This window comes from Sinohyriopsis cumingii, chromosome 10, assembly GCF_028554795.1.
Source record: "Sinohyriopsis cumingii isolate HCF-2022 chromosome 10, ASM2855479v2, whole genome shotgun sequence".
Taxonomy (NCBI): domain Eukaryota; kingdom Metazoa; phylum Mollusca; class Bivalvia; order Unionida; family Unionidae; genus Sinohyriopsis; species Sinohyriopsis cumingii.
This window is the reverse complement of record NC_142970.1, coordinates 10,035,362-10,049,701: the sequence shown is the minus strand read 5'-3', so window position 1 is coordinate 10,049,701 and position 14,340 is coordinate 10,035,362. Positions and strand designations below refer to the sequence as shown.

At 34.3% G+C, this 14,340-nt stretch overlaps 1 protein-coding gene across 2 annotated transcripts in view; it reads left to right on the top strand.

The window, feature by feature from the left end:
- Window positions 1–14,340, top strand: part of LOC149789586 (uncharacterized) — a 160,504-nt gene that overhangs the window by 37,506 nt on the left and 108,658 nt on the right. For both annotated transcript variants that reach the window (XM_089971608.1, XM_089971609.1), the window contains exon 3: window positions 7,638–8,444. In XM_089971608.1, coding sequence (XP_089827734.1) covers window positions 7,638–8,444 — 807 coding nt within the window. The remainder of the gene's footprint in view (window positions 1–7,637; window positions 8,445–14,340) is intronic.

The window sequence follows — 14,340 nt, the reverse complement described above, 5'->3', positions numbered from 1 at the left end:
CGCTTTTTGTGCTTAACAAGAAAGCTCCCGCCAACTTTGAGATTTGACTTCTTAGCTTTTCTAGTTTGATCTGCAAAGCTCTTCATCCTTTCCTTTTTATCAATATTGTTTTTCCTAGTTTTGATTTGATTTGCATACTTGTTTGTTTAGTTCTCACTTTTCGTACAAGTGGCATCTCGGCGGGAGATTTGTTGGTTGTTGCGTGAGGTGTGGCTTCGTAATTGCTCACGAAGTTGTACATTTCTTGTTTTCAACTTGTATGTTCTGCATTAGCTGCTTTAGTTGTTTTTCCAATTGTCATCATAAACCTTCTGGGGCTCCGAGTGGCCGAGTGGTCTAAAGCGCTCTCCGTTACGGATCATTACCATCTCACCTCTGTCTGCGTCGGTTCGAGTCTCGAATTCAGCCATTGTGGGTATGTGAGAAAGCTTGCCAGTAGCTTCTCGTGGGTCGGTGGTTCTTTCCGGAGTTTTCCCAGGTTCTTCCTCCACCATTAATACTGACCGCCATGTATAGCCTATCGTGTGCTGAAAAATGGCGTTAAACCCCACAACAACAACAACAACAATAACAACCTTTCTTCTTTGCCGTAGGCTTGATGCCATAAAGGTGTGATTTTCCTATACTAGAATCACATTTCTTCTGCAGACTTTGTAAACTCTTATCCATTGAATGGAGGCCCATTATCCATTTTTACAACTTCTGGTATTCCGAACAGTGAACATATATTGCCAGGTAGCGGAATGAGAGCTTTTGCAGATGTTGAGTTAATACTTTCAACGACTGAATACCATGAGTAGTCATCACCAAATACCTTTAAATATACTCCATGTCGAATAGGGCCATTGCCATCCATGCTAATTTGACACCAAGGGTTAGTTCGTAGAACTGTCATTTTTAACTGCTCCTTAATTTGCTTTGGCGTTAATGGAAGGCATGGTATAAAACTTTGACATAAATCATCTATTTGTTTGTCAATAACAGGAAACCACACTTTTTCACGCTGAAGCTGTTTTATTTTGCATATTACCCTGATGACCGTCATATGCTACATATATAAATCTGCTATATAGCCTTTTCGGTAATACTCATTTCCTGTCGCACATTAGGACCACACCATCTGTAACTGGAACGAGTGTGAGTTTATGTCTTGAGTTTTGAAAATGTTTCCAGGGTTTTCTTTTGTCTTCGTGAATAATTCCAATTTCCAGTTTCTATATAGTTGATTTGTAGAAAGTCTTGCTCCACTAAGTAACCATCTAAATTTCTGTAATAGTCATACGTTTGGGTACATCATTAATGAATGTGGATTGAACAAGAGCTTTCGCAACTTCAGAATATTTACAGTATTCAGTTCCAGCCTTGGAATGTAGCAAAATGCAATTTGCTGCATTTGTTTTCCTGGCAAGTAAACTACTTTGAAAAGATATGTATGGGCAGCCGTCGCCGCCAAAATTATAATCAAATGATCAAGTATGAAATCAAATGATTTAACCTAGCAAATGAAATGATAAATCCAGATTACAAATGATGTGCTGTCACATGAAATGATTTAACGAACAAAACCGAATGATGCATTTAGATTTCAAATGACGTGGTCTTAAATGAAATGATGTAGAGTGAAATGAAATGATTTAACCCATCAAACGGAATGATGAATTCAGATTCCAAATGATGTTGTGTGATATGAAATGATGTAGCATGAAATGAAATGATTGAACCCCAAAAATGAAATAATGAATTCAGATTTCAAATAATGTGGCGTTAAATGAAATGATCTGATATTATATAAAATGATTTAAAGAACAAAACGGAATGATGATATCTGTTTCCAAATGACGTGCTATTAAATAAAATAATGTAGTCTAAAAGGAAATGACTTAACTCAACAAATGAAATCATGAATTTAAATTCCAAATGATCTGGTATTAAATAAAATGATTTAAAGAACAAAACGGATTGATCAAATCTGCTTCCTAATGACATAGTATTAAATGAAAATACTTTGATTGAAATGAAATGATTTAACTCAACAAATGAAATGAATTCAGATTCCAAATGATGTGGTATTAAATTAAATGATTTAAAGAACAAAACGGATTGATGAAATCTGCTTCCAAATGACGTAGTATTAAATGAAATTATGTAGTCTAGAATTGAATGATTTAACCCAAAAATGAAATAATGTATTCAGATTCCAAGTGATCTGGTATTAGTTGAAATGGTGGATGGTAGCCCAAATGTTTTGTTCAAGTTTGGAGAACGCGATGTATCATTATATCTACTATAAGATCGTCCCTCGTGGGTGTGGTCTGTCTCTCGCGCAGCACCGCTTCATTGGGCAAGCACATATCAAAGGAGATCCAGATGGCATCGCGGTTCCTGGGTTTGGATGCAACTACAATTTGATATACACAGGGAGTTTGCCTATCGAACTTGTCAATAATGTATAATTCTTCAAGTCTGTCCAACTCTTTTTCAATTTTCTTCCGAATGTGACATGGAATATGTATGTGCGTCTGAGTTACAGGAACTATATTATCATCAGTTCCAGGCGTATCTGTTTGCCTTTTAATTTTCCGATTCATTTTAATATATCTGTGAGCTTCTAACTTGTTTACTTTCTACATGATTAAATTTGTTTTCCGTCTCGAGTCTTGATCTGCAGACGTTTGCAAAACGATTTTCCTTCTTGCAGAAATAAATTTGTCTCCTTTTTGCAGAACCTTGCCCAGCTTTGGGTGCATATACACCACGACAATTTCTGTATGTTTGGTTTCTGTATTGTTGTTTGTTGCTGCATTTAGCTTTCGCCATGAAAAGTGTCTTGTTTCTACGACAAGTTGGTGTCCTTCCCTTTGTTATGGCATTGGCATGCTCTGTCTCTCAGTTTCTTCTATATCAGTTACTTGTCTGTCAGGGAGTTCCATGGCTCGGGCAAGTAAATGCTTAGGTCCATCTCTTCACGGTGTACACGACGTCTACAACGTGTTGATAAACGAACGATATTGTCTTTGTATATCACTATCATCTAACAAATCTGAGCAAATGTCCTCGATGCACGCACTTATTGACAAACAACAGCTTTTCTCCGCAAAGCCTAACTTCGGTTATGAACACGTTTTTCAGATATTGAGGTGTGAAACACATACATACAGTCTTATTTGTGTTGTACTCAGTATCATTTGCTAATGCGAACTGCTCACATACTCTTAATAGCTTTTGAGTATATGGGCTTAGTATAGACATATCATCAAACAAACTGAACTTATTCACAAATAAAACGCTGATATTGCATTCAATAAAAGACCTATTCAAATCACGATTAAGGTCATCGATATATATATATTAAATCGAGACGGGGATATAACTCTTCCTTGTCTCACACCATGATTCACATGGAAAGACAATGCAGTTATCTGACCCCACTTAACACAAACTTGTCGCTTGTCATACAAATTAAAGAGCAAACTAACGACATATTAAGGAATATTAGGGTTAATTATCTTTTTTAATTGGAAAAAGTGATGTCATAAATGTATAAGTACATATTGAGCAAAAATGATTAAACAGCTCCAGGTGTTCCAATGAAAAGTAATACATTTTTCACAATAATATTTAAAAGTCAACACATGTCAATTGCGAGAACCACCAGAAAACTACAGCCGGCCATACTTCACATGTTGACTCTTATTTGATATACAATATTCGATGTCATGGCTCTTTACAAATCACGAGATCTTTGGACATTATCGCACGACAGACTAAGTTGTTAAAATGATTGCGATTGCAAGAAGATATCTATTTTCGGCGAGAACATGGGGTGAGGTCATGCGCACATTATCTTCTACTCTGTTATATTAAAATCTAAGCCAACAACAAAGACCCACTACACGAAAAAGTGATTATCGCAGACATATGTATGGTACCATGGATTAAATCTTTTTAAACATTGTTTCAGTCTATTCAAATGTTGACTGGGAGTTTGAACATAATATTAACGATATTATAATCATTTGGTGCAATGACTGAGGTATTGCTATTTTTGACAAATAATTTGATACAGCTGCTGTAGAGGATGATGAGGTTGCTGGCTTGAATTTTTAAAAGTTCCATTGTAGCAATTATATGACACTGCACTCGATTTCACTGTGTAGGACAGTATGTATGGAAAACAATGTTGGAAAAAGTAACACAAGCTCGACCAGTTAGACCATATTGCTGACTTATTTCACCTCGATACTTCTAAACTTAAAAGTTATGTTTGTTTTATACTTTAAAACTTAAAGCTGTATATGATCCGTTTTCCGTTTTGTTTTTATGACGTTTTGACATTTGCATTTTCCCCGGAGAGTGATGTAGTAGGCGGCGTTTGTGCTTTGCAGTAGAAGATGCGCGCTACTTCAAAACTCTATATTCAGAGTATTTCAGAATAAATAAAAATCTTTACCGGAATTTTGAGCCCTGTGCCGTCTAGACCTTAGTATATCGGGCTTCGCAGATTTGGAAACAAGCATGTTGATTCTTGTTGCATGTTGTCGCCAGCATATTTGTCAGTGCAGTTGTCATAATCTAAGGCAGGTAACCCTGTGTGAGGAATGAGACAGGTAAATGAATGAAAGCGGTTACTAACACGGCTTTTCATTGAAATACTCAGGGTAATATATGCACTTAGGTAAAGAGTTGTTAAGAATGACAGAGGAATATTATATGTATGCTTTGTTATTATTATTGTTATTATTATTATTATTTAGTACATTTATAATACAACTCACAATCGTCATGTCCGCGCTCTGAATCACTTTTGCACCTATATGGTACATTTTGTGGAATTTGATTACAAATAATTTTTAATGGCGTTTATTCACTTTATTTCTCTCCTTGTAAATCAACATTACAATGAGGATTATAGTATTAATTCCGCGAGAAATGCTTAACGGCAAATTCACTGATAACGCACGTTGACTTTTTTAATGGCAAAATTCACTCGGGTCACGTGAGCGCATTTACTGGTTTAAAATTTATAATTAATTTTAGTTTTAAAATTTAATCGTAATATTTTTATACAAAAGTATGTCCAATTGTGATGATTGTGTGATCTGTACAAATTATTCACATAACATTTCCAGATGAAAATTATAGATTGCTTTGGCAGTGGCATTAACCTGGGTCAAGGAAGATGAGATTGGAAGGAACTATTATTAGTGCATGGGGAATCAATGTACAATACAAACGAGGCTGTCAATTTAGATTTATTTTAGACAAATTTATCATTATGCTAAATTATGAATTTCAAGAAATGGCATATGTACAAGGTAAAAATAAATCGTACAAACAAAAATGTTATGTTACTCCTCTATATCATTCATTGTAGAACATCCATACATGAGAGAAACTAAAACTCTCGCTACTTCTTGTTCACGCGACTGTACGTTGATTCCCCCTGCACTAACGATAGTTCTGTCCAATATCAACTTTTTTGACTCATTAAATCATAAAATGCACTTATATGAGCATGGGACGTTTATTATAGTCAACGCTAATAATAAAAAAAAAAAACTCTTCAACGAACGAAATATATGGCATTAATCAGGATTAAATGCTTTATAGTTTTGCGAGGCAATTTAAGACTTTATATTTTTGGGAGGCAGTGTTTCTTTGTTGTAATTTAAGACAAAATTGAAATTTGTTAGCGATCCTTGTATGGTTGTACACTGTCGATTGTCTTTAACTGTATTATGGTTTTATTTCAAAATATAATTTAAGTTGACTGTGTTTGATTTAGTCGGCGATCAGATCTAGTTGTACCCATTAAAATCAACAGAAATGTTTTCTTTGTTTACAAAACCGGTTGTCTATCCGTCCATTTCCTCGTTTATTTGTTATTTTTCCCCCAGTAGTCTGTGGTATGCTCCTATTATGTGGACAGTTTTTACCCGATAGCGGGCTGAAGATCTGGTCTCTGTAGCTTTCAAGGAATGTCGCAGAGGATGAGTTACTTAATGCAAGGATGGACCATCGAAGTTAATTTGTCTTGGCATGCCTACTATGTAGATATATTGTTATACGGTGGGCCTTTCATGTTACGGCTCCGTGGCTGAGCCCCTGGACTTCACGAAAGGCTTAGTTCATCGAAAGAAAGAAGAGACTTATAGTATTCTCACCCACTCTGCATGCTTCTTCGCCACTACCGATTTAAAAACAAAAAGCATTAAGGATTATATGGTCTAAATAGATTCTCGCCAGGGGAACCCACTGTCAACTATTTGATGTTTTGAGTCAAACTGGAGTTTCTTTAGCAACACGGTTGCCATATTTGCTTGAGTCAGTCTATGTTTTCAAGTAGCATTTGTGATGCAGTTCACCGTTTTTGATAATCGGGATAATTCCCTAAGTTTCGCAGTTATTTCTCTTTGAACACACGCATACATGATTTCGTCCTATTTATTTGTTCAATTTATTTAGAGATAGCACAAATAGACATTACAAATATTGGACGCCTACAACATAGGTTTTACTGACATAGACTACTGTATAAATGTTATGGACAATAAACAGTCTGTTTTTCTAGTCTACATTGGAAGCATCCGTTTGGGTTGAACAGCCAATAAGTCTAAAGTATTAGAACCCCTTGGCAGGTTAGAGTTATATATAAATGAATGAAATTATTAGGATATGTGCATTTTCATGTGCTTGCTGCTTTTCATTTTTAAAATTGGTAGGAGGGTGCAAACAAATGGGAGGGTGTGCTAATACTATAGTTCATTGGGTTAGGACTGACCCAGGGGTACAGGTCGGATATGCGATGCATAAAATCGAGACCTATTTGAAACGTAGGTAAAATCACTCTTTCCTATTTAATACATTATCCTTTTGAAATGATTCAGATACAATATTTTTGTTGTTTTCTCAAAAAAATTAAATGTTCAGTTTTAACTGTGATGGAGAAATATACAGGTAGCACAAACGTACACATGTACGTGTGAATCACATCATGTTTAAAATGATACAGGATAACAACAGTTTCCACTCAGAACCTGTTATTACTGTTGTTGGTGACTTCAATTTACTAAAATACTGTACAGAACTATAATAGTGTACTTACTGGTTCGATGTGACGTTCGCTGTAAATCTCTTTTTAAGAATATTAAATAATAATAAGATGATGCTGACGATGACGACGACCACAAATATGGCTGTAGACATTTAATAACGTATATATCTCTCAAATGTATTTCGTGTTTTAGTATTTTGATACAAGTATACATTTTTACCGTTTTCTGTATAGATGTATATAATATATATATAATTTAGTTAACATATATATTAATGTTTATATGGTTGTTTGTAAATCTCCCTTGCTATAATACAATGTTGATGATGAAGACCACCACGACGATTATATTTGTGAGATAGTTATAATAATAACAGTAGTGAATAATTAATGTGAGTAATATAATTAAATTCGCATGTATTAATGTTTATATTACGTATATGTTTTAGTAATTTGTGTAGATATGTACGAAGTTTTATATCACTGATATTTATTATTTTAAAATTAGGTATTTTAATATAAGTTTACATGGTAAGTATTTTGTGTAGATATCTTGATATTTGTATCACTTTTATTTTTACAGTCAACCGTGACCCCTTCTACAAACCTTACTACAGAGATATTGTGTTATCGAGATACATGATTGTCGTTATAGACTACAAGGCGTGTAAAATCCAGCTTCACAGACTCCATGATGGAAAATTACTGCGCATGTCAAGTAAACTGGAGTCATATCCAAATGCCGTGTGTGTGATAAATGAAATAGAAATCTGTGTAATTCTGGACAACGGTCTCATAAAAATGATGTCCATTGATTCTTCAGACATGTCACGTGTTTTAAAAACTAATAGAAATTTAAATGTACAGGGAATATTGGATGAATGCCATGGTGTTGTCAGATTCAAGGATAATCTTGTTGTCAGTGGTATAAAACAGGGCATGATATCATGGTGTAAAGTGTCATTAGTTGATGGACATGTTGACACGATTCATCAGATATGTAAAGCATTCGATAGGGGTAGTTACAGTTCCGTGACAACAAAAGACAATAAGATTTACATTTCGTGTGATGCTGGTGGTAAATCCCCGGATAATGGTGTTTATGGATACGACATTTTAAACCCCAGTCAATGTCAATATATATACAAACATCAGGATTTAAATTTCCCGTCAGGAATCACTATAACTCAAGATGGATTTATTTTCGTATGTAACTTTGGAATTGATAATGACTGTATTCATCAACTTACAGATGCATGTCAACTTGTGTCAATTTTCAGACTGGGAATAACATGTCTCTATGCCGTATTCTGTGACCTTGGAAGCGGACATCTCTATGTCACATGCTGGCTGAGTAATATCATAGCTATATTCAGAACAGAGTATCAAGGTAATTCATATTTAGTATATTTCATTGACATAGAAAGCTTATAATGATATAAATATAATTTACAAACTTCATTTATTGACAGTTGTCAACGATTTTACGTCACATTTATAAAACAAAATGTTAACATGATAGTTTTGTTATGCATAGCTATCATGTTGGCATGAAGTTAGATATAAATAGAAAAGTATTTTTTGTTATGATGTTCAAGTCATTAATGTTAAGTAATCTATTTTATTTCTAATATTTATTTCTAATATATTTATTTATATTTATATATGATCACAAAACTTTTAAATACACAATCTGTAAATGACGGACAATGCAGACTTTTTGGTCGAGAAGCCATTACAAGTGCATGAACTACGCATATTTCTTACCAGGTGTCGCTTTCATTCCTAAAGCGTGCCATTCAATCCAGTTAAAACTGAATCGCACCTACATGTTGGTGTCTAGATATGGTTTTGTAGACCATATTTCTTGAAATGTCTATAATAATTTCGAAAATATATATTGGTTAACCATATTTACAAACGTCTACATGCTTTACCGGAATATTCACAACGTTTTTTAAATTGGACAGTTATACCCCAACACGATTATCAATAAATGACTTTTATTTTCAAGCACAAAATGGAACATGTTATAAGCAACCAGATAGACTGCCCACTGCCATTTTCCGGTTTCCTTTTTAAATTGAAGTCAATTTTCAGACATAGTTTCTACTATTTGCTACGTTTTGTATTAATATTTATAAGATACATTTAACAGGAATCGAGCGAAATAAAATGATACTTGTATACCCATAATTTTATACACATAAACTATGCTATAGAGCTCCAAAAGGTAAGGAAATTTAAGGAATGACCTATTCAAGAAGGAGAACTATATCTCAGTCGTTGTCGTACAAAACATGGACTCAACCAGGTAAATAGTATGCAGTGCTGGTAAGGAAAATCCATATTGGAATACTCAGAAAACAGTGCTAGGACCTCCTTGTGCGAGTCAGGCTAGAAAATGTAAAAATATGACTATACCGAAATGAGCATATTTTGCGCATTTTGTTCTGTCTATGATGTTATTCATTATTAAAATGTATAAAGATATAGTGGCTATATAGGTAAATCAGACATAATTGCTCTCCAAATTATATATTTAAATATATTTATGCAACCTGCTTTACTTTGTATTGTTTAGTATTTATGACAGTAGGGCTTTTGTCTTACTGTCATATTTGGCTGAATTACTACCCGTACTCGTCTCTAACGCCCATGACAAGTTGTCCCCCCCCACGCGAACACAGATGTTGGATCACTTTTAAGTTTGTCAGGCTAGAGGTGTAAACGTATACGTGACGATAGTGGGCCAGACATCTAAATTAGAAACTCGCCCGGATAGGAAAAGTCGCAAAATGGGACAGTAAGGCAAAATACCGGCGTATCATGCAACTCTAGTATGCATTGACCGTGTAAACCAAAATCCTGCAGAAAGAGAGAGAGAGAGGAGATAATATAACTAGACAGGCAAGTCTGTGGTAGTGATCAAGTGATCAATCTATACACGCTGCGAAGCCTAATAAATGAATGAACAAATGTACCATAGCAGTACTGCTGTATATTGATTTTCTTAACAATGTGTTATATAGCCTCTGTAGTATATGTACATGCTAGAAAAAGGAAGTTTTAGCTAAGCTGCTGATATTCTGATATTAGAAAATGTTTTCAGTAGCTGTTTATATGCAAAAAATGAGTGGCGACGAAGCTTTTGATTCACACAGTATATTGAAGAAATTGATGGAATTTACAAAAGGAGGTGTACTTATTCCAAAAGAACGAGATTTCACATTTGTTGCAGAGAAATTGAGATTGTTGTATAGTTTGACAGCTTTATACAGGTTCATTAAAGAGAAGCAAAAGCTGATGTGCGAAGTTTCTGAAACAAAAGAAAGCACATTGATAAGTTGGTGAATCTGGGAGTGATCCTAGAAATAGAATAGAACGAAACAAACTTGGGCCGATTTTTGAGGCAAACAAAACGATAAAGAAACTAAAGAATATCGTGCATGAAAGAGTATATCCTCAAAGAGAAACACGATAACTCGCCCACTGTGCCCGCTGTTTATGATGAGGTCAGTGTTGAATGTGTTTCAGAGCAGTCTCTTTAGATGTTTCGGGCCATAGTGTATCCGATACAATTTGTAAACAAAGTGGATGAAATTCTCGATAAGAGTTTTATCATTAATGGGTACATGCGGCAGTTGTCCAACAAAATGTATGTTGCACTCCTACTCGATGATGACACAATTGCGCTTACTGAGGCAGACGCATTTTTTAAAGATGTTTTCGCTGGGATTACTGTTGTGCATATTTAATTTACATTGTTTCATTATATTCTGTTATAACATTGTCTGTCGGACTTGACATTGTCCAAAATTAAGTTAATATTCTACTTGACATTAATTATTGATTTTTTACAATTATTAAACGACTAATACATAGCTAACGTATTCATTATGTTTATGAGTGTAATATTATGATCAATATTAACAGAAGTAATCTAATTAATTTGTGTCTGGGTCTAGGTGATTTAAATTCCTCTATAAATATACTTAGCGCACCTGACACATTAAACATCTTATATTAAAATTTTAGTAATAGATTTATAGTTACTGCTAACATTCTATTCTGTAAACATAATTAACTTTTTAGAAGGTTATTTTCCATTAGGCAATTTATTTTAATAAAAATTGTTGATTGTGACCCGTGTTCAAGTGGAGGACAATAAAATCTAGCAGAAACAATTTGCATCAATTGTTGTGTACAGTATTTCATTTGGGCTGGAATTTAAAGTGAAATTTAAAATAAGGATTTAATTTCTCGATTTTGTTATTTGGTACCTACAAAAGTCCGTTGGTATAATAAGGTATAACGGTACCAATTGCGCAAGTCCAGGTGGGCGGAGCTTAAGGTGTATGGAACATTGTATTCAGAATTAAAGAACAACACTAGCTGTGATTGGTGCATTATGTAAGAGTTGTACTTTCTGTTTGGCTTAAAAAAATGTTGAGCCTCTTGGCAACATGTGAGTTTGTGTTAATTTCTATCTAGATCATATTTTGTATTTTTTATGATTTTTTTAAAATATGGTACACATGTCTGAAAATGTGCTTGTTGTGACTAGATAACTCTTACCCCTGTCTAGTTCCAGTAGAGTTATCTCTCTTAAATGCAATGGAGTACCTGGTTATGTCATTGTCAAATTGACAATCTAGCATTGTTCTATATGACAGTGTGTGACATGCATGTCCAAGTAGGACAGAAAGTATATTTATTTCACAAAACATTAGCATTGAGGTATATGGAAAAACAATTGGTACCGTGATACCTAAAGGAAAGAATAGCCTCACAATGTATCCATAGAAACGCATACATGTGGGCGGCATTTATGAACTATACTAGTTTGATGTAGGAAAACAAATGTGTACTGAACAGTTTTGGCCAAATATTGAAAGTTCTTTAAGAATAAAATGTATGAAATCTTCAGAAAATAGCACAAGTTGGCTTTGGATGGGGACTTTTGATAACTATAGCTATGATAGATATAGGCTTGTGTTACCTGATGCCTTTATGTATGTGCTGTTACCTCCTAGATTGGAATGCAAGCAGCAAAATAAGTTATGTAAACATAATTGATTTTGGCCAAATATTGGCTATTTTACTTGCAAAAGATGAAAAATCATGTGTACAAAAACAGCTATCTTGTTCTTGTAAGGCATGCCATAAACCAGGATAGAGAACACTCTCAGTACACTTGTAGATAGATCACTTGTACCATGTGGGATGTTCTGGCATGAGTAATTTTTAGGTAATTTATTAAGGATATGGTATTTCTTCCCACTTTGATTTGAATTGTCCTGCTCTAATTGTCCTTTTTTTACACTTTCCTGCTTTGAAATTGTTCATGTAGTTAGTTCAGTTCTCTTGCATTCCCTTTTGTTGAAGTAGCAGTGAATACCAACAAACAAGAACAGTTTCCTTAAGTCAGCATTTGCCATTGGCACTTGTATAAGCCCAATTATAATCTACTATTGACTTTCAATTAATCCTATTTCTTTGTGTCAAGCTGCTCTTGTGGAATTTCCATGTTTGGTCCAACATTACAGAATGATAACCATTTTAGTCACACAGTGCATATTCATTCCATTCAAATCCACACTGTTCTTGAAACTTTGCATCTCATCGCAAGAATCCAAATTGGCATAAGATGATATCTGCATGGTTATGGAAGGCTGCACTCTACATGCTGGCATTGTAGAAAATATGAACTATGTGATATGAAAGAGCTGCGTCATCTTAGAAATTAAAATTACATGACTCTTGAGGTCTCCACTAAATATAGGAGTCTAAATGTTAGGTTCTCACTTTATCAGTAATGTGTTTTGAGATAATTTAATTGCAATGAAGTTAATACAGGTTGTTGATGAACTCATCTATATTACATGGATACTGTATTAGAGGTTACCACATCTTATGTATATCATTCAGTTATCTCCCTTACACCAGTCATAACATTTTAAGGAAATAAAATCTCACATTTTCAGTAACTGGTTATGAAAATAAAGAGAAGATTTGTGAAGTATTATATTAGCCCTCTATCTTGATGCAAATGTAAGTAGAAGCAATTTAATAATTTCTCACAGTAAAGTTTACAAGTTTGAAAACTGATAAGGTATCTTCTGTTTGGATCTGAGATAAGTTTCTCTCTATCTTATGCCAATTATTATTAAATTCTTATGTAGAAGAAATATACTTTATATGTATCTATATTATCTAAATTATTCACCCTTTCATATTAGATGGAAATGAACACAACTTCACTTGAAATTTGGGTACCTGTAAGGGATGTTATAGCACAGTTGCCATTGGGCTGTCCTTGGACCTGTTGGGCCCTGCCCCATATATTTGTCCAAGGTAAGGTCATCAAACTTTCACTTCTCATTTTCAGCATTGCTGATTTTGCCTCCTTTAATTCCTTTATCATAAGCTACCTCTCCCTTTTAGATAAACACTTTCCTCCTGTTTTTAACTCTATTTGATGTGCTATACTTAGTGTTTATATTTGGCATTTTTCTGTATTTTATTCCCCTAAGTTCACCCCCCAATCCAACATAACCACTTAGAGGCTGTGATTTACTATATTTGGTGACTGATTGGCTTATTGAAACAATTTTGTTCACATTACAAAGGAGGAAAGCTTACTATTTGTGTTACAAAGAGGATGGGTAGGTGGACCTTTGTGTGAGGACTGGTGGTTAGTGACCTCTTGTATCTGCAGATAGTGTAATGTGGTCAAAGCTTATACTTTATAATAATATTGGGTCATGTCCACCTGTCTCTGATGTTAAGTTCTGCACCTACCAAACAAATATAAATTCCTTTCTTTTAGGTGAATTGTACATTTTGAAATAGGACAGGTACATACTATTTGGTACATTGACCTTTGACCTAGTTATTACATAATATGACATAATGTGATTTATCCCATATCACCTATGTGAAGTTCAATAAGTGCTGATAGGAATAAGATACAAGTCATAGTTGAAAGAATTCATTTTATTTCAAAAGATGATTTTGATGGTGAAGCAAAAGTATGAAAACAATAGTTCAAACAGCTCAATGACATTTCTATACACATTCATATAAGACATAGGTTAGTACCTCATCAAATTGTTTTTCACAAGTGAGACTAAGTATATTTGTTACTTATACAGTCCCGAACTATTTCACAGATTATTGGAAAAATTAAGGTTTGCTATAGGTATAACGGTACCAATTGCGCAAGTCCAGGTGGGCGGAGCTTAAGGTGTATGGAACATTGTATTCAGAATTAAAGAACAACA